The 23,559-nt window shown below is 40.3% G+C and overlaps 2 protein-coding genes and 1 long non-coding RNA gene across 4 annotated transcripts; 2 read left to right on the plus strand and 1 right to left on the minus strand.

Moving 5' to 3' along the window:
- The first annotated feature begins 139 nt into the window (after positions 1–139).
- On the plus strand, positions 140–2,706 carry LOC147059491 (secretory carrier-associated membrane protein 5-like). Its single transcript, XM_085907201.1, has 6 exons — positions 140–150; positions 261–412; positions 1,036–1,192; positions 1,453–1,554; positions 2,209–2,326; positions 2,530–2,706. Exons 1-6 carry the CDS (start codon positions 140–142, stop codon positions 2,704–2,706), a joined length of 717 nt encoding a protein of 238 aa, XP_085763327.1.
- A 441-nt stretch (positions 2,707–3,147) lies between these two features.
- LOC147059492 (uncharacterized) lies at positions 3,148–22,954 on the plus strand. 2 transcript variants are annotated; one of them, XR_015065712.1, is made up of 3 exons: positions 3,148–3,341; positions 5,175–5,242; positions 22,334–22,954. It is a non-coding gene; the product is annotated as an uncharacterized LOC147059492 (long non-coding RNA). The 2 variants fall into 2 exon arrangements; XR_015065713.1 differs by lacking the exon at positions 22,334–22,954 and adding an exon at positions 8,408–8,759.
- Positions 11,907–22,169, minus strand: loxl1 (lysyl oxidase-like 1). Its single transcript, XM_085907387.1, has 6 exons — positions 21,053–22,169; positions 17,089–17,197; positions 15,526–15,663; positions 12,291–12,447; positions 12,091–12,186; positions 11,907–12,026 (listed from the first exon to the last, which is right to left on the minus strand). The coding sequence occupies exons 1-6, from the start codon at positions 22,065–22,067 to the stop codon at positions 11,907–11,909; spliced, it is 1,635 nt and encodes a 544-aa protein (XP_085763513.1). The 5' UTR covers positions 22,068–22,169.
- Positions 22,955–23,559: the final 605 nt, after the last annotated feature.

Consider the following 23,559-nt stretch of genomic DNA (forward strand, 5'->3'; position numbering starts at 1 on the left):
ATGGCCCTCCGAAGGAAACTGTGACTATGATGCTGCCCGAAACAAAAAAATCTTTGACACCCCTGTATCACACCATTGTGCCTTAAATTGCATTGTGACAGGCTAAAGCGACGGGATTGGAAGTGCATCGAACGTCACCATGGCTGGTCAGTACCAATACGGCACTAATACAACAACTTACTTATCAGCACTTTCATAAAATAATAAAAAAAACTATTTGAAGAAGATGACGTTATCCATGTTTCTTCTGCTATTCCTAGTGGTTGCTCTATTTCAAACATCTATTTTGCAGAGCCCAACTTCCCGCCGCTACCCGGTTTCATTCCGCTCAAGCCGTGCTTCTACCAGGACTTTGATGAGATCCCCGAGCAACACCGCAGCTTGTGCAAAAAGATGTACCACCTGTGGATGCGTGAGTCCGCTTTTCAAGAGCTTCACTTAAGAGATTTAATCAACTCGATTTGTTGTCTTCGCCACTCGTGATAAGAGGGGAGATGCTTTACAAGGGCCCTCCTGCAATAATAGCCTGTCCACAGTGTTTCTTTTAATTTGGTAACGAGACAAGGGACTGAGTTGATGGTCTTGCTTTGAACTGATGAGGTTAGCGGGGACATTTTGGAATAGAATTATACAACTTTTTAAGGGGGAGTGCTTTTATCATTTTATGACACCGTGAACAAGCAGGGCGAAAAGATCGGCTATAAAGCTTTTTCCCTGCAGCAATTGGACTGCCAAAGTTACATTAAAAACGATGCTCGGGCTTTGTTAGTTTTGCACTGAAACGATGATGCAACTGTAAGTAAGATTATACAGTGAAACACACACACACACACACACACACACATACACACAAACAGTTATGACAGTAATATGCAGCATGCAAAGTCTTGTTTGATGATGTTTTACCCAATGACATAATTTGGAATAATTGGCCCCACAAAATCTTATAAAGTCAAAGGAAAAGCAAAATCCATCCAGTTGATAATTAATGAACTGATTTATGCAACGACGTTTCTTTCCTTTCTCTTTTCTTAGTAAACGGCGCCACGCTGGCAGTTAATCTCGTGGGCTGCTTTGCGTGGATGTTCGGCGGAGGGGGTGTGACCAATTTTGGCCTGTCAATCATTTGGCTGCTCATGTTCACACCCTGCTCATACGTCTGCTGGTTCCGGCCCATTTACAAAGCTTTCAGGTAGGGGATGCAATTTCTGCACGCAAATTACAACTACAGGAATAAACACATTGTAAAATGAATACCTATGTCATAAAATCATGATATGAATGACAATGTGGGATAATAACCGGATGACAGAAAATTGTTTGAGCATGTTTTCAATATTATTGATATCCGGCTTTAGATCCTTGTCAATTCACTGTACAGGTAAATCAATTTTGTCTTACTGGTAATATTATTTAACTAGTAGGGTCATTTCTGAAATATTTCACCCTCAGGAGTGACAGCTCGTTCAACTACATGCTTTTCTTCTTCGTCTTCATGGCTCAAGTGGGCATCAGCATCATTCAAAGCATTGGCATCCCGGGATGGGGAGTGTGGTAAGAGCCATTAAATGAAACTAGAGCCCAAAACAAGTAAAATACAGCTATAATTTAAATAAATAAATAAATAAATAAATAAATAAATAAATAAATAACTGACATAGGAGCACACACGACTGAATTTTAGGGATAACAATTCTACAAACGTACACTGATAATTTTTAAATAGACAAAGGACAAATCTAAACTTCATTCACTGCAACCAGATGACTTTAACCATTAGTGTATAGCAATAAATCATCCAAGAATGTGTAAAGCAGACCATATAATCTGCTTTCCTCAATGAAACATGCTTTTGTCACAATGTCTGTCATTTCCATTAACATGACTGTGATGGACCATTAGGAATTAGCCTCGTAGACGTTTTATGACGGCTCTGTTATTAGATTTTTAGCTGCCGTTAACGGGCGCCTGATTCGGCCTGATGCCCACAAATGACAGCCTTCATAAACTTTAGAAATGTCACCACGGGCAGTTTGGATGCACACCTGTATGCGCAAAGTGCTGCAAAGTCTTTTATCCGCCGCTACTAAATGATGGGCATTTAATGTCCAGATGGCCAAGTAGGCGCTGACGGCCATAATATTGTCTTATATCAAATCGTGAGTCATTTTTATGCATGAAAGGTAATCTTTTTTGTCTCCCTTTCAGCGGCTGGTTGGCCACTATCTCCTTTTTCAGTTACAATATTTTGATAGCTCTGATTATGTTGGTGCCTACCATCATGTTCACCGCCGTCGCCTCGTTGTCCTTCATCGCCCTCACTAAGGTAACGTGAAAAAGCAAACTTTTTAGATTGATTGTGACATTTTTCTTTGATAGCACAGTCCCACTTCATTCATTTAGCACCGGGCATAAATAAAGAAAAATTAAAAGTCGAGCCTTCAAGGGACGAGCAACAAGAAAAGCATTTTGATTGTTTTATTTCAAACCAGTGACGGTAGCTAAATTACACTGATATTCCTGTGGCAGATCCACAACTTCTACCGCGGGAGTGGTGGCAGCATGACCAAAGCGCAGGAGGAGTGGACCACAGGTGCCTGGAAGAACCCTCACGTCCAGCAGGCCGCCCAGCAGGCCGCCATGGGGGCAGCCAGCGGTGCCATGCAGGATCAGTACTCAGCCCCGCAGTACGACAACCAGATGTAACACGCAAATGATGCATATTGTCGGGGCCAAAATTTGAACAGTAGCCTCATCCGTCATCTGGTTTGAATTTGAAATGAATAATTCAGTGTGTTTTCATGCTGTTTCTTGTTCATATTTGATAACATTTCACGTGACATACAGTGAACCCTAGTACAATTAGAAATTCATTGTTCGTCATTGTAAAACAAACTTATTCGCTTCTTTGCGCTCCGGCCAAAGTGTCATTTGGTGGCACTGTGGTCTCCTGTGAGTTGTGGGGGTTAGGGTTAGGGTTAGGGTTAGGGTCACAAATACCACAAGAGTAGCTGGCTCCTTCTGGATGGCCACCTTTAAAGCGCTGGCCCCTCCCCTAAACTAATATTTTTTCTTTATCATTAACAAGGTTAACGAGATATTCATAGATACAGAAATAATAACTGCTCAGAAACAATAAGAAAATTATTTTAAGTTTATTTTGTATCCGGTATTTACCTTGACGTCACACGCCGGCGTCCCGTGGAGCACGAGGACTATGGCGTGCAAGATGTTTTGGCTGTCATCCAGTGTGCACCGAAAAACATCGCGATGGATGACAGATGTGCATTATACGGAGGAATGGTGTGGACGGACAGGACACAGGACATATGGAAAAAAAGGTCCGTAGTATGCATGTGTGTTTATAGCAGCGGCCTCCTCGCTGCACCTGATGGAGCAACTCCGTCGCATAGTTTTTAAATGCACTATTATTTTCAGTATTTTAATGTTGATTTGTGTTTATGACTGTGGATTGTAGATCTTGCATTAACCAAAGAAAAGTGAACATTTACTAGAATTTTGCACTGTGAAAGAAAAATGTTACCTCAGGTGTATGATTGCGATTTCCATACAGTTTGCCACTTTTTTTTTTTTAATGCTGTCAAAATTAAACAGTATTATATGACGCCCCAAATTAATGTTAGGGCTACATATTAAGTATTATGTGTAAAATATTTTGCAGTAGAAGATTAGAGTCCTATTAACAACTGGTTAGTAGGTTGGGTATTTTTTAAAGTCCCGCTTTACAATTTATACGTAATTATTTTTTTATTAATAGATCACCTTTATTGCCATGTTTTTTTTTGTAGTGATTTCCAGGGGTTTTGGTCTTTTCAGTGTAGTCCTTTATATTAATTCTAACACTGGGAAGACAATCTGCATTATTGCAGGTGATGTATTTAAGTAAAACATTAATTCTATTGAGTAGGTATGTCAAGTAAACATTTGCTGAACTGTAGTTTATTACGAGTCCTGTAAGTTTTTTTTAAAAGCTGTCGTTCAATATAGTTTGTGATGTTTATCTATAAACTTCCATGTACAGTCAAGCAGTGACCCGCATCTGGCTATGTGCCTGTTTGTCCACAGGGAGGCGCTAAGGAATTTAGTATGAAATATAAATAAATTCAAGCCTGATGAACCTTTCCTTTCTTTATTCTTCACCAATAATTGTCTCAGTGAACATGACTGCATTGCATGCCATTTGTTATTCTGATATAGCCTCATCTTGTTTAGTTAAAAAAAAAAGTTATATGTATTCTTTAACTTTTATATATATATATATTTTAGTCCTAACTGCATTTTACGAGACAGATATACAAAATAAATTGTCTACTATAACTATAACTATTCATACATCCATCAAAGACTAAAAAAAAATTGTACCTTACTTGCATTGATTATGTGGGACTCTCCTCTCCGGTAGTGAAATAATTAAACAACACCGGGATGACATTTTACTGCAGCGGTATTCCCACAAGAGCCAAGCAGTGCTTTAATTGCCACACAAGCACACATGCATACACACATATCTTACCCAAGAGTGCACTATCATTCACTGGCTAAAAGTGGACTCCCATTTCTGGTTATTTTTAAAATCAATAAAAAAAAACACACACACAACTACAAGAGAGAGCTTCCATTTGAGGTCTTAAACATGATAACATGACTTCAAATATAGATTTTCTCTTTTATTATGTAACCTTCCGGGATAGACAGCACGCTTGAGTGATGTCGACACATATTCGAGGGGACCTCAAAGGCAGACATGTATTGTTAAAATCACTGAAACATTTTTAAGATTTTTTCAAGCTTTGGATATTTTGCTGCATAGCTGATAGCCTAAAAATCTACTTTAAAAAAGTTTTTTTTCTAACAACTGGCTTCGAGTGTTCTTTTTTTTTTTTACACACACAAAAGGGGCACCTTATTAAAAGGTGCACCTACGTTTTTTGAGAAAATTAAAGGCTTTTAAGTGTGCCTTATGGTCGTGAAAATACGGTATTTAGAAGCAAAATTGAAAATCACAATTTTCCAACTGTTTTTACTCTTAATTGTCTCCGTCAAAGGAAGAAAACTATGATCTTTGAAAGGCACTTAGACATGATTGCTCTACAGGGATACCTCACAGTCGCCTTGCCGTTAGTTATTTTGCTCTACTTTTTTTTTGCTTTCAGTACAAAACCTCCCCCACAGAAGTTGTTGCCTTAACGAATTCCTCAAGTTGATGGTAGTCTACACTGAGGTAATTGTTTTTCATTTCAATTGCTTAGAGGTTGTCAAAGAGAGTTATTTTCTTCATGATTTGTCAAAAGTATATTTAAGGGGTCTGGGGTGAGGCAAGGTAAGTCGTGGTAATGATGGTTTTGGGTATTTTCCCCAACTAAAATGCTCATATATGACCTTAAGCTAACAGAGCATAAAAGAGAGTTTTGTTCTACAACTTAGGGGGGATGTGGATAGTGTGTTCTTTCATGCGGTTGAACAAACACGCACGTACGTTTGCCGTCTGGACAACGTCCGCCGGGCTAGCGCTTCAAACAGAAGCTCCTGTAAGAAACTCATGTGAGCGCACCTCGGCGCAATGCGGGTTGCTATCCTCTGGGTGACGTGACCGGTATGAGGAAGACTGGCGCTGTGTCCTCAAGTACATGAAAAGTCTTTCAATGGAAATTTCCCTCAATTTGCAATCATTTGTGTCGTCATCTACGGCAACAGACTGCATCTTGCACTGGTTGCCACGGAGATGCCAGCTGTAAAAATGTCAACCGTGTGACCCTTGCGCTACCAATGGGTGGTGTCGGATCCAATGACGAGGCATTAGCAGGTTGTCAGGTGATAGCCAAAACGAACATCTGGGGCAGTGGTCACCCACTACATTTCTTGGAGGGACAGAATTTCTACCGAACATAATCATCATGGAGGCTAGAAAAATGAAATCACATATTATTTTTCTATGTGATTCTCATAATTATGGAATCCAGGATTAGACGGTTCGGCGGGCCGGACTTGATGCCACCGGTTGATGATCGTCGATCTAAGGTGTCCATGGATCCTTAAAGTCTTGAAATTAAATTCTGGCAAGATAATAAATTTATAAATAATAAAACTGAAATTTTCCCCTACTCACATTGGTTGCCCATCCATTGATCGTGAAACTAAAGCTACACCCTGGAATTGTCAGTCAGTCACAGGGTGATGCCCCCTTTACAAATATCAGCTAGGCCAATCACTCTACCAAAGGGACCGTCTGTCTCAGAAAAAAAACAAAACGGGATCCTAAATACAAGAAAAATGTAATAATTTAATAAGAAATAAAATGCAGTGCTCAAAATGAACATTAGCTGCCATGAAGGAGAAGAGTTTAATTCGTAGAATTTATGACAACTGGAGGACATACTCCATAAAACTGGCAAAGGAGGAAAAATGAGGGAATTAAGTTGTCTTTGTTATGAGGCCCACCGACTGGCTCAAGGCGGCCACAGCCAGCAGCTCCTACTTCCACCACGCAACGATAAGTTTATTCCCGTAGAAATGGCAGAGTCACTCCTTTGCATCTTTATTCTCATAATTAGGTCGCAAAGCCAGGACGCGTGCAGTGGCAAGATGAATTACCTGCGGCCTTGGTGCCCAGCCATACACAGTTACAAAAAAGTCGCCCAAAACACAAAATCAGGGCTTCTCAAACAAAAATTAAATTCTTAGCTGAAATCAGGACTGCTCCTTCCCGTTCTGTTAAAGCGTGACGATGTACAAGCTTGAGGTGGTTTTGCAAACTCGAGCTGGAGACCAACAGGTGTCTCCTGGCGTTCCTTTGATTTTTTTCCTCGGTAACAGAATTCCCGGGCAGTTTGCGGCGTCGGTGACATCCCTGCTGCGAAGGTACGCTTGCAAGATCTAATCAGTCTCGCTTCACTACATTTGATCCTCAGTTGCAATTACGCTTGCAGCTGCAAAACGCTTGTTGCGACATAGGTTGTCTAAAATGGGGAGACTGGGGGCCGACATGTGACTCACCGGGGGGTTATTTGTCTCCCTAAAGATCTGTGGTTGAACAGCAAGCAGATAACATTTCCCACCCAACTTGAAACCAGAACGTGTTTGTTTGTTTTGTGGTATGTTGCCCAACAGGTCTGGTGTTCATTGTTTTCATCTAAACGGGATTGCACTTGCCATTTTTTCCATGTATTGCAAGATATTATTACATAGCGTGAACCCCTGGAAAAAAACCCCCATCACACTTTGCATCACAAATGATGCAAATCATATGGAAGATGGAATTTGTAAACACGGTAATCCAACTGAATTCAATGTTGTTGAAAATGTTATTCGTTGAAATTAAAATTTTGTTTTTTTTCCCCTATGTATCCACACTTTAGGGACACATTTGTACTGTACTTCATAGTTATAAATTTACATTATTTCTATTTTCCCTTTTTATTTATTTATTTCATAATAATAATAATAAAAATAATAATAATAATAAATGTTAGGGTCAACAACATGTGGTCTTTTAGCTATGAATTACAACACATTGTAAAATATATATTGCACAAGTTTTTATAGGTCAAACTTAAAAGAAAATATCTAAAAAAAACTTAGGGACACGTAAAAGAAATCTGATTAAATTTTGCCATTGAGCAGTGTAATCATCACTCGGGTCTCGGGATAAGCTGTAGTCTATCCCAGCTGAGTTTGGATGAGAAGATAAATCTAGTACTAGTCGCCAGTCAATCACAGCAGGAGGGAAAAAAACATTTGCTCTCCCATTTATAGACAGTTTAGTTTTGATCTTTGACGGTCTAAAACGACATAAACACTGCACAGCATGACGTGCCTTCTTTATTGTCTTACTGTAAAACACATTTACACAAAGCTTTGATGATAAAAAGTCTGACTGAAAGTGGGCCTCCCTGGACTTCAACATTACCATATGTAGAGAAATTGTCACAGCAGCAAAAATATATATCCATACACACTCCCATTAATAATGCAACAAAGTAAAGAGAAATGCAAACAGCATTGAAGAGAAATTAAAATAAATTTCAATCTAATCTATGCAAGAAGAGTGCAGAAAAACCGTCATCAAGCTAACCAATTAATAAATGTTTTAATTATGCTCTGGTAATGGTTGTATAGTTAGCACCAAGGCAGAAGTATTATTATTATTATTGAAAGTGATATAATGAAACATTTATAAATGATCATAAAAAATGTACAGCGTATGAATCTGTTGCGGCATATGCGCATTAAATTTGAACAAGCTAAGTCAGCCTTGTTGTCTTTGATAAATGTAACATGCATGCGTTAAATGTCATACTAGAGCTCCGTCCTAAATACAGGCTTTAACCGCGAGTTCAAGCAGACAAATATCAAAAGGCTCTCTGCATAATCCTCTGGTCCGTTACAGCTTCTCTTTGCTCCCGCGTGGAGATTGCAGCGCTGATTTGTACTTCAAGTCTCCCGCTGCTCCAGTTTTCCCAGAAACCACGCTGGCATTGGCATCTCTGGCAGTGTGCATTATGTATATCGCGTATCTTTGCAACACAGTGGGTGTCTGCTGGGTTTTGACTCTGCCGCGCGTGCCTTGGGCAAAATTTTCCTTTGCACTTTGCTGAAGCACATGCTGTCCCCTCCTCACCCTACCTTTTGCTATATTTGTGCAGCTTGCTCATTTATTTTTACATGGCAAACTTAAATAAGACATATGAAGGCAAACAGTTATATGTGTTTTCTTTCAAATACCCCAAGGAACAAGCTGGGATAGGCTCCAGCATACTTGCGACTCTCGTGAGGAAAATCGGTTCAGAAAATGGATACAATAAAATCAAATAGAATGTAATGTAAGATATAATAAAACATATTTGATTCGAAGCTTTTCCTGTTGTTGTTTTTTTTTGGCACTGCATCACACTGAGTGAGTTTGTAGCATTTTATTTCACCCCATGATCGCACAAATTCTGATAACCTATAAAACACATAGACTGAACAAATGAAATAGTTACAACTACATCAAAACCAAACCACCATTTAAGTCAGTCATGCATCAGTGGAATATTTGTTCATACATTCTTCCAAAAAAAGGCATCGATGACCATATATGTGCCATCTGACCAGTGTTGGTAGTTGAAGAAGACAGTGTAAACATACAGCTTACGTACAATAGTCATGAGCCTTGTTTTCTAGAGCACCTTCTTTTTTTAAAACACTGGGATGTCCATCAATAAGGGTTGAGGATTGGAATCTTAATTGCTGACGATTCCCCCACATAACATTATTGCTTCGGGAACGTTGACAACAACCCGACCTCATCTTAAAGACGGTTTACGTGCTGCTGTTCTGGTTAGCAACTGAGTTCAAATGAACTAGTTAATTCATTTGTTTACAAATGGTGTCAAAAAAGTTCAAGTACTGATTCAAAAAAAAGATAAAGATAAGATCAAAGACAAATTGGGAGTTTTTTGTTCTCAGATTAGGATCAAATGTGTTAGCCATAGCATCTGACAGTTCCAACAGTAAAGAAAGATTGCCGTGCTGGGCGGGACGAAGGTCATTAGAAAGAAGAGCAAAACCTTTCTTTTGGTTTTTAAATATACATTTTGTGACACTAGTTCTGGAACTTCTCTCACACACTGCTTGCACAATATCTTGTTGAAACTGACATAATTTGAGCGACCCATTTGGGGAGGAATGCTTGTTTCTTATTCTGGGCCCGATATCTGAGGGAATATGGTATGTGTGTGAAGAATAGCATCAATGAATTTAAGCAACTACTGTAACTTTTTTGGGGGAGTTTTTTTTTTTCTCCATTTGGGTGGGGGAAAGAGAGTTTTTAATTGCGGTGTCTATTTGAGGAACTACCTCAAGTACGAAGCTATTAACTGGCGCATGGACTTTGAAGAGTTAAAAGAAGTATTGTCATCACATTAAACAAGATTAGTACTACAAAAGCCAAATCCAGCATGACCCACTGTGACAAAAAAAAGCCAATGTGCATCTATTAGAGACCAAATTTTACATCATCTTCATTTTCATCACTGGCACGGGTCATTATTTTATTCATAGTTCAAACAGAAACTCTGCAGGGACTGTGACCCGACAGCACACACCTATTAAAATCAATACAACATACTTTTGCAGAGTTTGGAAGCAAATTGTCAGGATGATATTAGTATGAGGACTCTCCTGGGGTATGGAAGTTGATTCATAGCATAATAACCTAACAGCAAACAAAAATGCATTGTACAATATGGTCACATAAAACAGGGGCTGCCCCCCCCCCTTTTAAAATGAGTATTAGAGGCCATTTTAGTTCTCTGAGGACCATACCGAATATATTGTAGGTAAAAACTAGATGCAGTTATCATCAGCAAGGGTTTTTTGTTTTGTTTTTAGAATTTGCATGGCATTGCAGATCAAATATTCTGTCCATGTAGGTTTCCCACCCCATCTTAAAATAATTCACCCCAACCAATTGAATCAGTGCCAAAAGTGGATCCCACTTGAATCTGAGAAAGCGCTAAAAAAAAAAAAACAGCAAAGACAAACAAACAACCACAGTACAGCGAGCCGACAAGTCCCATTCACATTCCAATTGAAGAGCAGTCAGGATCACTTGAGTGTGGCTGTTCGTTTGGTCTTCCAGTGCCTTATCAAGACCTGCAATGTAAGCAGGGAAGAGAACATTTATTCATTTTTAGTATGGGACCTGTCTCCCTTCATCATATTGTTCAACTCGGAACGCATTTACGTCACTGGGTCGGTCGGACTTTGCGTTTTAACCCATCTCAGTGTTAAAGTGCTACTGTTTTGGTTAGCGACACAGTTCAAATGGCATTATGGATCACCATATATCAATACTCTAGAGATATTTTCAATACTACAGTGACCCCTAGTGAGAATTACGAGACTAAACCTGATAGAATATCTTTATGATTGGGGTTTCACAAATGCTGTATGAATTTAAACAATTTCATTTAAAGTTAACTGATATTCCAAATTTGAAGGATTATTCCATGACGCCTAAATATCAGAGTTGGAAATTTGCAATAGGGTTTTAACGTAAATTGTGTATTTAAAATTTTCCAGTCTAGCTCAGCCTCTAGTCTGTTGATATTCTTTTGGCCGTTCTTCAAACTTGTTAACTCCTTTAAGTTATTTTGTTAACACGAAAATGTGAATACGATGGATTTTAACAATTTCTTTTTTTCATTAAGACTTTGCAACATGAACGTAATGTGGATTAACATAGACACAAAGACGATAGAGATGAGCTCATTTCAAGTAGTTGTCTTTATATAATGGAGGTCACGCTCCACACATCGGCTTCTGCAATTTTGACTCATTTCTCTACAAAGTGAGCCATTTCGTCCACTTTTCTTTCATCAAAGACAAGAAATGCTTTTCTGAGCATATTTCCAACTTTGGCGCTTTGTGCATCTTCTGTACTGCTAATCGAGCTCAAGAAAAGTTCATCGCCTCTGTATCTTTTCTTCGAGGCGAAAAAAGAATAGAAAAAGTTTCAGAGGCCATTAATCTTAATTGAAGAATGAGAACATAATTTGTTAAATCATCAAATAGTTTGGCCGAGGAAGCCATTAAGTCCACTAAGTCGTAAGTAATTTGATACACTTTGATGCTTTTCATTGAGTTGCAAAAAGTGCCATTTCTAAATTGTGCTTCAGTGGTAGGTTGACATGATGTGAAACCTAATTTACAGTCCTTGCTAATGGACAAAACATTAGGTACACCTGATCAATATGTGGAGATTAAATTTAGGTAAATTTGACCTCGCAAAATGGACTGTTGGAGTTAATTGTATTGTAATTTGTTTTCTTAACTCTTGGTCAAAGTTTGTGTTCAAGACAGTTATGGTAACGTGATTTACTGAAGAAAAAATCAATTTGGACTTACTGAGCGAGCTGGCATTTGGTTGTCGTAACAAAGCGCCCCGTGTAGTGGATGTTACATCTGACAACATTGTTGGTAAAATCTGATTCCATCACCAGGAATTTGGGGTTGACTGTGAGCTAAAAAAAACAGAAGGAAATTGGATTTGTGTTAAAAGTGGGGAAAAAATGACGGAGTTTTTACCTTTAGTATGTAGTTTCCAGGCTGGATGTCGGTGATGTCGATCCATTGACAGTCAATATCGGCGTTGTAAGTATCATAGCAGCCTGGGCTGAGACCCTGAACAAACAAATACATGATATTGCAATATAATATTTATTTATTTTTTATTTTTTTATTTTTAATTATCAGTTATTTTCAGTTTGGTGAACAGCTGCCGTTACCTGAGTGTGCGAGGTACACGCATAACGTTTCAGGTGTCCAAAGTCGCATGTAGTGTCCTCCAGACAGAAACTGGCCTTGTGCCCTTCGGCCACTTTGCGACCCGAGGTGACCTCCAACAAGTCGTAGTGGCTGAACTCATCCATGCTGTGATAGTGCCTGCGGCAAGACAAAGGAGAATAAAAGCGGTCGCTAACAAACATTCACGCAAACTTGAGTTCGGCTCATTCCAATGAAGCGGTACAGTGTTTATGTAAATATCGTGAAGTCATGTGTTTTGGTGTGTAATGCCGTGCGGTGACGTGCGCACATGAACGAGATCTTTCACAGCCAAGGGAGGTTAATTAATGACAAATCAACACGTTACGTACTTTGCAAATAGAAATACGTGTGCGTGAGGGACACAAGACTTACATTATGCACATATTTGTGCAGCTTTGGCACATCAATAGAGCTAGATCAGAACCAGACCTGAACATGTACGGTATGTTTTTGGAATGTTGGAGGAAGCCAGCATACACGGATGGAGTCAAAGCTCAGGGAGAGAATGCAAACTCCACAGAGGAAGCCGTGATGTGTTTAAGAGGAATAATTACCTTCATAATCCTTAATGAAACTTTCATACAATGACACTTCAGAGGCTTTCATAATGTATAACTGCACAAGGCGCATTACCAAGTGGCATTTGAATCAGTTAAAAACTCCCATTAAATACTCCCCAGAACAAAGGACATTATAGAATATACTGTGAGTTTCAGTAAATATGATGTGTAATAAAATAGAAGTTTACCTCCAGGTGGCAGAGTTACGGTGAGGTAAGCGCTAAGGACCGTTAAAGTCACACAAATTGAGATTGTGCAAACATTGCTTTATATTGAATGTTGCAACAACATTTTTACAGGAACGGTCATTTTAATTTTAAGAAAACCTAAACAACATCTTGGAAAGCAAGTTGGAATCAACGTGTGTGTGTGTGTGTGTGTGTGTGTGTGTGTGTGTGTGTGTGTGTGTGTGTGTGTGTGTGTGTGTCTGTGTGATCATTTTCACTCTCAATCTTTCCAGTGGTGACCAATTACCTCCTCGTGTGGTACAAAGACATCCCTTGTTATGAAATTTCAAAGCATGTGTTTCATTGTTGTTTCATTTCTGGAATGCCTGTGCAAGGCTGCCAATAAACAAGCAATAAACTATCATTTATTGTATATTACATACTCTATACAATGTATTGCATTATGTGTGTGTGTGCCTGTTTGTGTAAGGCTTGGAAAAAAAACATGGGAGTCAAAAGGATCTGTGTACCAGTTAGGGGCAACTGATGTGAAAACCAAGCAATTGTAAAGAGATTAAAAATCTATTTTCCTATATTGACAGAAAATCATAATCATCTATCAGTTCAAAATACTTCAACAACTTTGTGCCAAATATAGAATCAGTCCTATTGTCCAATAGTATTAGTTTCACGTTCCTTTACAGTGGATTTGAAGTCTCCCAAATTTTAAGTTCTGGAAGGTTCAAATCCTTTTGCAAGATATTCCATGAAAAGTGAACAGCATGTTTGAATGCTTACCAAAGGACAGACCCAAAAGCAATTAAAAGTAGCAGCAACGACTTCCAGAAGGCAAAAAGCACAGATGCTCCATTGAAGGATGCAAACTCACGAGTAAGATGAAGGCCAAGCTGGAATTTGCCACAAATGTACAGAGACAAACCTCCAAAATTCCTTGAGTAAGTTTAATGCACTGATGAGACAAAGATAAAGCGAAAGAATGGAAAAAGCTTTCCGACGATGATCCCCATCATACGAGCCAATCTTCGCAACTCAATGGCTGGCTCGGCTCCTTCTAGGAATGCACTCGCTAATCTTTATTGATGACGTAACGCATCAAGACAGCAGCAAATATGAACTGATATTGGGATATAGAAACATTTTGGTGGCTGATTTATAGAGAGATTAGCTACCAAATGTCCAGAAGGGGCAAGGAATGGTTCAAGATTAACCAAAACACACTGTATACTGTATTTTTTCATTTTAATCATTACTTCAGCTGTTCAAATATTGATTGAGATGCTGCCGTGATTTCACGATTATGACGTATAAATCCACCCAAGTTTGAAAGGAATAAAAAAATATTAATGTATCGATATTTTTTATTTATGATAGGACCACTGGTTAGAGACTACTGATGTAAACCCACAAAAATTTTGTGGGTAGCCATGGCAACAAATAAAAGTGGCAAAAATAAGTAGCATTTTCTCATGGATACTATGGTAAGAAAGCTACGTGGGAATAAAGTTCTCAGCTGGAGAGCTTATTGACCAGAAATGTAGGCCAGCAGATTTTATAGTAAGAGACTTCTTGCATAAGCAAACACTTTGCCCCAGTAACCCATATTCCCGCTGTGGCACTCAAACAACTATGTGATCGGGTGTCACGGATTGACAGAAAAAAATAAAAAGATTTTTTCCAAAAAAAGATTGATTTGTCAAATCTGTCAATGGAATGATTGCCTTGGCTTGCTGCCTCCTGGGAGCTGCCGCCGTCACCGGCGTGTGTCAATGCCGACTGACAAATATAAAAAAAAAAAAAACAACAACACTGCCAATCTTCTAATGGCTGCTCGCATTCCTCCTCGGTGAAGACGGTCGGCCCGTCTTGGCAGGACGTGGAATATACCGTCATAAAAATGAGAGCAATAACAACCCACCCAACTGAATTCACACGGAATTCCTGAGTGACATTCAATTTGTTTCACCGGGGGCCTCAGCGAGCCAAGTCAAACATTTCCACGGACGGAGCTAAGGACGCCAGTAATATGTCTTTATAGTACATGGCGTACAGGAATCTGCCTTTGTGTTCTCACGCGGGATTTGTAAGGGACTCACCTAGATGGGAGTCCTGTCAAAACAAGAATGCTTTTCATGGTGAGCCAGCCCCCAAATTGAAAGAGGTAACCAGGGTCATTGCTACATAGACACAATGTTACAAGTGAGGTATTCATCAGCAAACTTTTAGGCTATAGGCCTTTAGATAACCAAAGTAGTCCTTTATCATGCCTTGAGATACAAACGACACCTGACTTGAGAGTATTTTGAGACATGAGGCACCTAGTCGTCGCGATTAGCTCTCTTGCTTTCTTTCACGTTGCTAATGCTTATGGTTGAACAAACTTGACATTTTCGTGGGCTCCTGAAAAGTGACTGTCAATGACCAACATGTATTTTCAATGAAGCGCTTACTGATGGCAACTGTGCCACTCCCAGGTATGATGCGGCCTGTTCGGCATGAAGTCAGCAGTGCCCTTGTTCTTCACCCTCTGCGGGAATCGTAGCAGTACTCGGACATCGTAGTCAGTGGTTTCCGGCGCGTACGCAGAGCTGAGGGATGAACAGAGGGGAAAAAAATGGTTTGTTTTTCTTAGAGCAAGACTTGGAAAGGTTCGCAGGCGGGATGGTAAATAATTCATCCTGCAGATTACATGCATCTCATCGCCTGTTGAGAGCCAAGCCACCGAGATGATATACGCTCTTGTTACAGGATTCACTTTGGTGCGAAATAAGACGAGCCGCGATCTCAACCGCGGAAGATCCGAGCCATTCATCTTATGGCGCTTGTTTCATTGGGAGCGTACGGCAAATTACGGCTGCCCATCTGGCGGTGATTGCCGCAAACTCAGACAGGATATGAAAGGGCTTTGAGAGATGACTGGGTGCTCTTCCTGATGTCATCTCGGTGGTGTCCTCACGGGAGAGTCAGCCATACTAAAACTGTGGCTCTGGGGTTTACTTAACAAAGAGGCCTCAAGCCCTCAAAAATGAGCACGATTTAGATTGTTTAAATGCATCACATTCTCTCTTAGTTTAGTGCTAGGCAGCTCGAGCAAGGATTACCACCCTGGGGGATCAACGACATTAAATGTAATGGTAGTCTGGTATTTTGCGTGATTTTATTTTTTCTCTGCCAAAAAAAAAAGTTTATAGTTACAATGTCCTCTTTAAAAGGTAACTTTAAACAAAAAATGTTACAATATAATGAAATTCAAGTCTCAATCAAAAAACCCTCACACACGGCCCTCATGGTGAATACTTGAAATGGTCTAGACTGCCTAGGCAGCGATAGGCAATTTAGAAGGTGGAGTGGACCAAAAATGTTTCATCATGCAGATCTGGGCAAGTGTAAAACCTAGAATATGACCGAAATGGCAATTTCGCACCAAAATCGACAGTTAAGTTTTCAGTTTTGTTAATGTGTCTTTAAGATATGTTACTGCTTCCTGTATGATTCACATATCCACCCAATTTTGTGTCGACTAGCTCAAATGCCTGTTCTGGTGTAAATTGTGCTTTTCATCGAAAAGTTCGATGAAAACTAGGTCAATTAAGATTATTCTTGTTTCTAATCTGTTTTGGCTTTGCTGTCTTTTTAAGACCATGTATTAAAAATGAAATAAAAAATAAAAACAGCAATGAACCCATTATTAAAAATAAATGTCAGGCATACAAGGCACGTGCTGTCTGTGGACATTGTCTTAGTATGACTAATGTCAGAAAATTACTTAAACCTGTAGATCGTTCGTTATCTAACACATAAGCTTGCCAGAAATCGGATCTGGAATGATAAATAACAACTTTTGCTTTCTGTTGTTTGGAAGACCCAAATAATCGACGGCAGATGAGGGGGAAATATACTATAACAAGGCAAGATAGTCTATATGTTAATTATGAGAGTTACACTAAGACGAGGAGAGAACTGAAATGTCTCCATTTTCTGTACAATATCAACACACGGTACATCAATTTTACCTTGATAGGCATTTTTCCTCTGCAGCACAACGCAGCGAGTACATGCGAGCTCTTTGAATGTATGTAGAAGCCTGGACATAGTTGGCATCGGGAACTAGGTCAGGCAACCCTGATGAATAATGAAGAAAAGACAAAACACAAAGCTCAGTAGAAATTCGGATACCACAACAATCAATCGAGACTGTCATGTCTCAAAAAATGGTGGAACTAAAAATATATGACTGCAACATTCCCAACACGACATCATACATTTTCTCATTCATTTAATATATACGGATTGTTTTCAACTTTGGAGGTTCAAATCTTTTTACTTGGAAGTGTTTACCTTGAACACTTTTAGAATTGGTAAGGATGGTAAAAAAAGATCTGGTGGTTTTACTATGCGGGAGACAGTTTGACTCTTGAACAAATTCATTTAAATTCCATTACTTTTGATTGTTTTGAAATCCGCTCGAATTGCAAGTCAATCATCCAATAATAGACTGTCTCAGATATTCCATTGAAGAAATCAAAGTCGGCCATGACACGCTATCTGACACAGATAATTTTTTCCAATCTTTCTGCAACCCAGCCCATCCGGTCCCATCATATATTTGTCACCATTTTCTAATTTCCTGGCATTTATAAAAGCGCTGATGGAGGACACGAGGGGGCAACAGCGAAGGGGTCAGCGGTTCAAGAATGGGTCATGGTGCCGAGAGCCTTCCACTGCTAATTATCATACATTCCAGATGATTATCACGCTTTTCTAATGAGATGCTCCATAGGCCTTTCCAGACCAGGGGTGAGTGTGGGGTGACTGCGCCAAAGGGTCATATTTTGTGTGACTGTGTAAAATTGTCCCAAAAGGGAACATAATGCACACTAAGCCTCTAACTAAATGTAACTTATTATGAATATCAGGCTGATGGCTTATGCAGATGATGATACGCTGCCTCAGCTAATGTGATGTGATCTACTCTGACGCTCGTTTTTAATATGAACCTGTCACTTGAGGTTAACCTTTAATAAAAAATGCGGAGGTTGATGAGTTCTACCTTCAGGGGGAAGGATGAAGCTCTACTTGGAAACATGTAAGCTGGTTTACGGGAGGGCTTATTCCTATTCAGCGTGAGTTTGTCATACTTTACTCAAGGGATGCGAGAGAAGAATGAGCATGTCGAAGAAAAACAAGTTATCTCACAGTGCTGTTGTTGGTTTTTTTTCCTTGGGTTTTTTGTTTCAAAGTGGGACACTGTGAATGTTACAACAGAAAAGTTTGATTTCTTTTGTCTATCTGAAACAGTGGAGACATACCGTCTCCTGAATTTACAAGGAGAAGGAGACACATTTTATGAGAGGAGAGACTGGGGGCAGCAAGCAAACGGACTGCTGCAGCAAAGCCGAGACTGAGGAGTGTCATACGCAGAGTGAGCAGACTGATGCAGGGTGTTTATTTTTGTCATTTCTAATTACGTAGATCACCGATACGGTATTGCTGCCGCATGATTGACCAGGCACTTTTGCCAGTGGAAACATTTAAATTCCAAGTTGTATCCACTTGGTGCCATGTGGCAGTTAAGGAGAAACAACAAAAATCTAAGTAACAGTTGGTATGTTGACGTATAGCAAGAAAGCAACCTATATACCAAAACTTGGCATGGTGCAAAATCTTTATGCTAGCATGTTCGCATTTCATTCAATATTCTTTGAAACCAGCCATTGGGCAAGATGTTCATTTTTATTGATATGCCTTTGTGTCTTTTCAACACAGATATCGAGGTATCTAGCTATAGATAGTTTTTGATGATGTGATCAGAGATTTGGAAAGATTCTGTATTCGCAATTCAAACAATATAAGCACCAAAACAAAATGTTGGCGGTGTATGGCGTCACAAGACAACTGTCAACACGCTAGCTATGTAACCTTTCACATTATACCAATCCTCTTTGATTATTTGATGCAGTGCACTTTCATTTTCTAACCGTTTATAAAAGCACACTATATCTTGAGTGACTTGACAAATATTTGTGGTGTGTTTATAGTAACTGCGTAAGAAGTTTTGACATGTTGTGTTTGCTGAGTGTTTAGCATGCAGGTGAGTTTAATTAAGGGCTTTGGCTCACTCACTTCTTATGCAAACATGGCTTCTCAGCGCTCACTCGCTGTATGAGGCCGATGTAGTAGGACAGGGCACACTTCCTGGGGCGGACCATGTAAACATTGTAAGAACCGTGTGAGACCACCACAGTTTTGCTTTTTCACTCTCTTTCCCTCGCTTCCACCCAAGAAAAAGACTTTGTTCTCTGCCCCCGCTAATCTTTGGAAATGAGAAATTGGGTCTCTTTTATAGGGATGAAGTGTTTGGAGGGACCAAAGCTGATCGGCTCTCAGCAGCATGTGACAATGCCACATATTACGCTCTAAGTGGGGCACGCTTTGGAGACCTTGCCAGGCATTTTATATACCAAAGAAGTTGTAAAAAGGACGCGCAGGCCTGCCTTTAAGATACTTTTAAGCTAAAGACGATGAGCCGCAGAGCAACGACACATCAGAGTATTTCACATTTATTGAGGTCAAATTAAAGACGAACAAGTGACTCATCGTTTTAACGCAGCTTTCACGGCACACTGTGTTGCCTTGTAAACCGACAGGAAATAAAATAAGGTTTACTGTTTTAATAGGTAGCATACCAACATATCACTTTGCTTGTATTTAGCTCTCTGGATTCTTTCGGTGTTTGTGGGCTCATTGTAGCTGTTGTTGTCAGTCACGTTTGTTGACTGCGTCGTATCTTATTTCCAGTATTTGTGTATTATGTAGAATTTTTTGTTTTATTGAGGACCTTTGTGAATTTATTATTCTAAAATGCATTTTTTTAAATATTTCTTTGAGTTACTACTACTCTCGGGTCTTGTCTCCCTGAGTACTTGTACATTTTGCCTCCAACACCATGAAAACTTTCATTTTTGGGACAGTACCAGTACTAGAACAACTTCCTTCTTTTCTATGAAGCAGCAATTAGAGGACTAATTCCGCTGTTGCTCCCATAACCTCTAACAGACTGAGCCAGAGTGACGACTGAGCTCACTAAGACATCTGCAAGCATGATGTCATTTTGTGCTGGGAGCTCATTGGCTGCTGAATGAATGAACATTTTGCGAGGATGAGCGCAGACCAATAGAAACAAATCTGTCATGTTAATTTTGAGCGTACACATTAAAAAATCTCACGTCATACAGTTTGTTCCTATTAATCTCAAGGGATTGGTAGGAAAAACAAGTTTATCTGAAGTACTGCTTGTTTTACACGTTTCATTTACTTGGGCTTTTACTTTTGATGACTCTTGCAGGGACTTTCCATATCACCCTTCCCTATGGGGAGTGGTGATTTGCTGTATAAACCACCCCTTCTCACCCCAACCCACCCTTTTCAAACCTTGTTTACTCTCTCTTGTCCCCAAGTGCAGGAGGGAGCCACACCTCTTACCAGACGCAATGAGGTCACCATCGCTGTTACCAAACTGCACGTGAAGCACATAGAGCACCCCCTCATATGCAAACAGTGCTTCTTGTGTGCTGAGCTTTCTTAAAAAAAAAAGTAGTGTGGCACAAAGCATAAGATGAATGTGCACCCCATTTCCTCCATAAAAAAAAAGTGAGGCTGATTTTCACAAAGATTGCTTAAGACATCTGATAAACATGCTCAGAAATGATGATTGCATATTTAGGAGGGCGGGAAAGCAAGTGCTCAACTTTTTGCATCATTCAAATTCCTATAAGGAATTTCAATGAGAAAGGTAAAAATCCCCTCAGTGGCTGCAGTGAAGTATTAGTCTGTCTGACTCTGAAATATTAAAAAAACTTAAAGGTGTACCTCAAACTCCTAAACCTCTCCGGAGAACCAACTTCCAGAACAAAATGTATACACCGTATTTGTCATTTTTGCAAACTACTCCAAGTGCAACAAAAAAGCTTAATTTACCTCTTTGCTCTTGTTGGTATATGTTCCCAACGTTGGTTTGCTCAATGGCAGAGTTTGGAGAGTTTCTGCCAGGCTGAACAGGCTGCGGAAAGGGAGGCTGGGGTCTTGCAAATGGTGGGAACTGTTCATACTGAGGACTTCGTACTGGTGCTTGGCCGGCCGGTCCTGACTGGTCCACTCTGCTGTCGGGTACGGAGGCAGCGGGGTCCTCATTGTATAGACTATGGGTGTATCTGCGGTCCAGGCTGTCCGAGAATGAAGGCTGGGCAGCCTGTGGGGGTGCCACAGGGTTGGACCCATAGCTGTAGGACTGATAGAAACGGTACCCGTCATCTGTGTATTCCATTGGTGAGCCAGGTAGGAGCGGACCCACGCCATACCCCCCTCCGGTGTACCCCTGTCCACCGGCGTACGATCCACCGGCGTAACCTCCTCCGGGAACCGGTTGAAAGGGTGGCTCGTAGGCCCTGTATGATCCGTCCGCATAACTTGGGTCAAAGGGCACGGGTTGGTACACGGGCTGTTGAGGAATGGGATACTGAGGGTAGGACGGTATGCTATAAGGTGATGAAGGGTAGGTAGATGAAGAGCTTGTGGATTGTCTGACTCGGGTGCCGGAGGACCGCTGGAAGGGTATCCGACCCGTGGAGCCCGACGTTTGTCTCCAGTTATCAGGCACTTGCCCAAAACCGAAAGGATGCCTGGCTTGCCCGCGAATAGTCTCAGAGGATCCCCGTGAAGGCGCTTGTCTGCGAACATTGCCTCCTTGAGATCTACGGGACGACTGAGAGGGGGTATCGGCAACCACTATTTGGTGATCTCTGTCCTGCGTGTCGGTCCCAGCGGGAACATACTCGGACCCACTGTTAAGAAGGCTGAACATACGACCGTTGTTCTCCCACTGGATCACCTGCCGCCACGGAGTGGCTGAGCCTTCCTGCCCGGAGGTCCGACTCTGACTCTGGGCCTGCCCCAATCCCACCAGGATGAACACTAAACAAACAACAGGCAGCATTGTGACTTCCGACTCAAAACCCCTGTAGCGCCGTCAAAAGAACATGAGTGTCCTGGTTCCTGGGGTGGTGTTGAGGTGATGCCGGGCTTCTGCTCAGGCACATCTGCAGGTCTTCTCCTGACAAGCGAGAGGAAGGTGAAATACGTGGTCTGTCCAACGTCAGACGCTCCTGCCTGGCTGCTGCAGCGCTGCAAGTTTCTATTTGCCTGATTGCTCACAATGAGCTGTGAAAAAATCTCAGTTTTTTTCTCTTCTCTGTTTTTAAGGAGAGGTCCCACATGGCCCTAGTGCTAGTGATGTTTCCTGGCCTGCTGCGGGCCAGCCCTCCGTGAGGCCTCCAGAATCAACATTACCATCTGCAAAGGCATGTACTGTAAAATACACCTCACTTCTCTCAACTTACTGGACTCTTCACATTGTGTCGCATAGACACGCATTTACAGATATGTGAGCAACAGGTGTTTATACGACTGCTCTTACACTATGACTTTACCTTTTAAACTTCTACCACAATAATGACGAGCAGATGTGAGGCCTTAATTGGTAACAGTGAGCATTCTGTCAGAGAGAGCGGGTATACTCACACAATGAACACATGGTTGGAACATGTTGCTAAGGGAAAGGAAACAAGCAGTGAGTTCCTTGGAGTCATACACATGCCGGAAATGCTTGAAAATGCATAATTTAATCAGATCGGGGGTTGAAGTGCTTTAGCTAGTTAGCTCTACATCAACATGTGACATGTTTTAAAACAAATATACACTATGTTTCCTTTAACTGAGTCTTTTTCCATTACATTTGACAGTACATTGGTTATCTGAAAGTAGTGGTGCTAATTACTGTTTTGTAATTCACAAGTTTTTTTTTTTTTTTTACCCTGATATGTATTTTATATGAACTTATAGTTTTTTCTAAAGGGACAAATATGCTTAAAATGGGATCTTTTTTAAATGAATTTCTCAACTAAATTAAGAATAGAATATTTTTCACATTTTCCAAAATTAACATGCTAAATGTATTCAGCAAAGAAATAATAATGTACTGGTATTATCATTTAAATTATACATATGTATGAAATATATATTTATTTAATTATAATTATAAAATTAAAATTATAATGCAAATATAACAGTAAAATAGAAAAATATTATTATTACTGTTATAGTCAATGAACCCTGTTATAGTGGGAAGTGCGTGTTTTCTCCTCCCATATCCTGACACACACAGCCGCACAAAAACTTAAACATTCCCCCACCCATCAATAACCAAACACACACACACACACCCACCCACACACACACACACACACACACACACACACACACACACACACACACACACACACACACACACACACACACACACACACACACAAGCACGCAAAAAGACCCCCTGAGCCTGTGATCCGAAACACGCTTGAAGCCTATCAAAGTGGTGCTGCATTACTTGAGTTAACTTCATTTGCGCAAATGTTTCGAGACTTGTCATTAGA

The sequence above is a fragment of the Syngnathus leptorhynchus genome, chromosome 3 (genome assembly GCF_054491065.1).
Source record: "Syngnathus leptorhynchus isolate UIUO chromosome 3, UIUO_Slep, whole genome shotgun sequence".
NCBI lineage: Eukaryota > Metazoa > Chordata > Actinopteri > Syngnathiformes > Syngnathidae > Syngnathus > Syngnathus leptorhynchus.

Excerpts from the sequence above, each read along its gene's own strand:
- LOC147059491 (XM_085907201.1), top strand. Across the intron at positions 1,193-1,452 it reads CCCATTTACAAAGCTTTCAG|GAGTGACAGCTCGTTCAACT; the intron begins GTAGGGGATGCA and ends TTTCACCCTCAG. Across the intron at positions 1,555-2,208 it reads ATCCCGGGATGGGGAGTGTG|CGGCTGGTTGGCCACTATCT; the intron begins GTAAGAGCCATT and ends TCTCCCTTTCAG.
- loxl1 (XM_085907387.1), bottom strand. The coding sequence starts at position 22,067 with ATGCTGCCTGTTGTTTGTTTAGTGTTCATCCTGGTGGGATTGGGGCAG. Across the intron at positions 17,198-21,052 it reads ATACCAACAAGAGCAAAGAG|GGTTGCCTGACCTAGTTCCC; the intron begins GTAAATTAAGCT and ends ATTATTCATCAG. Across the intron at positions 12,448-15,525 it reads GAGTGGCACAGTTGCCATCA|GCACTATCACAGCATGGATG; the intron begins GTAAGCGCTTCA and ends GTCTTGCCGCAG.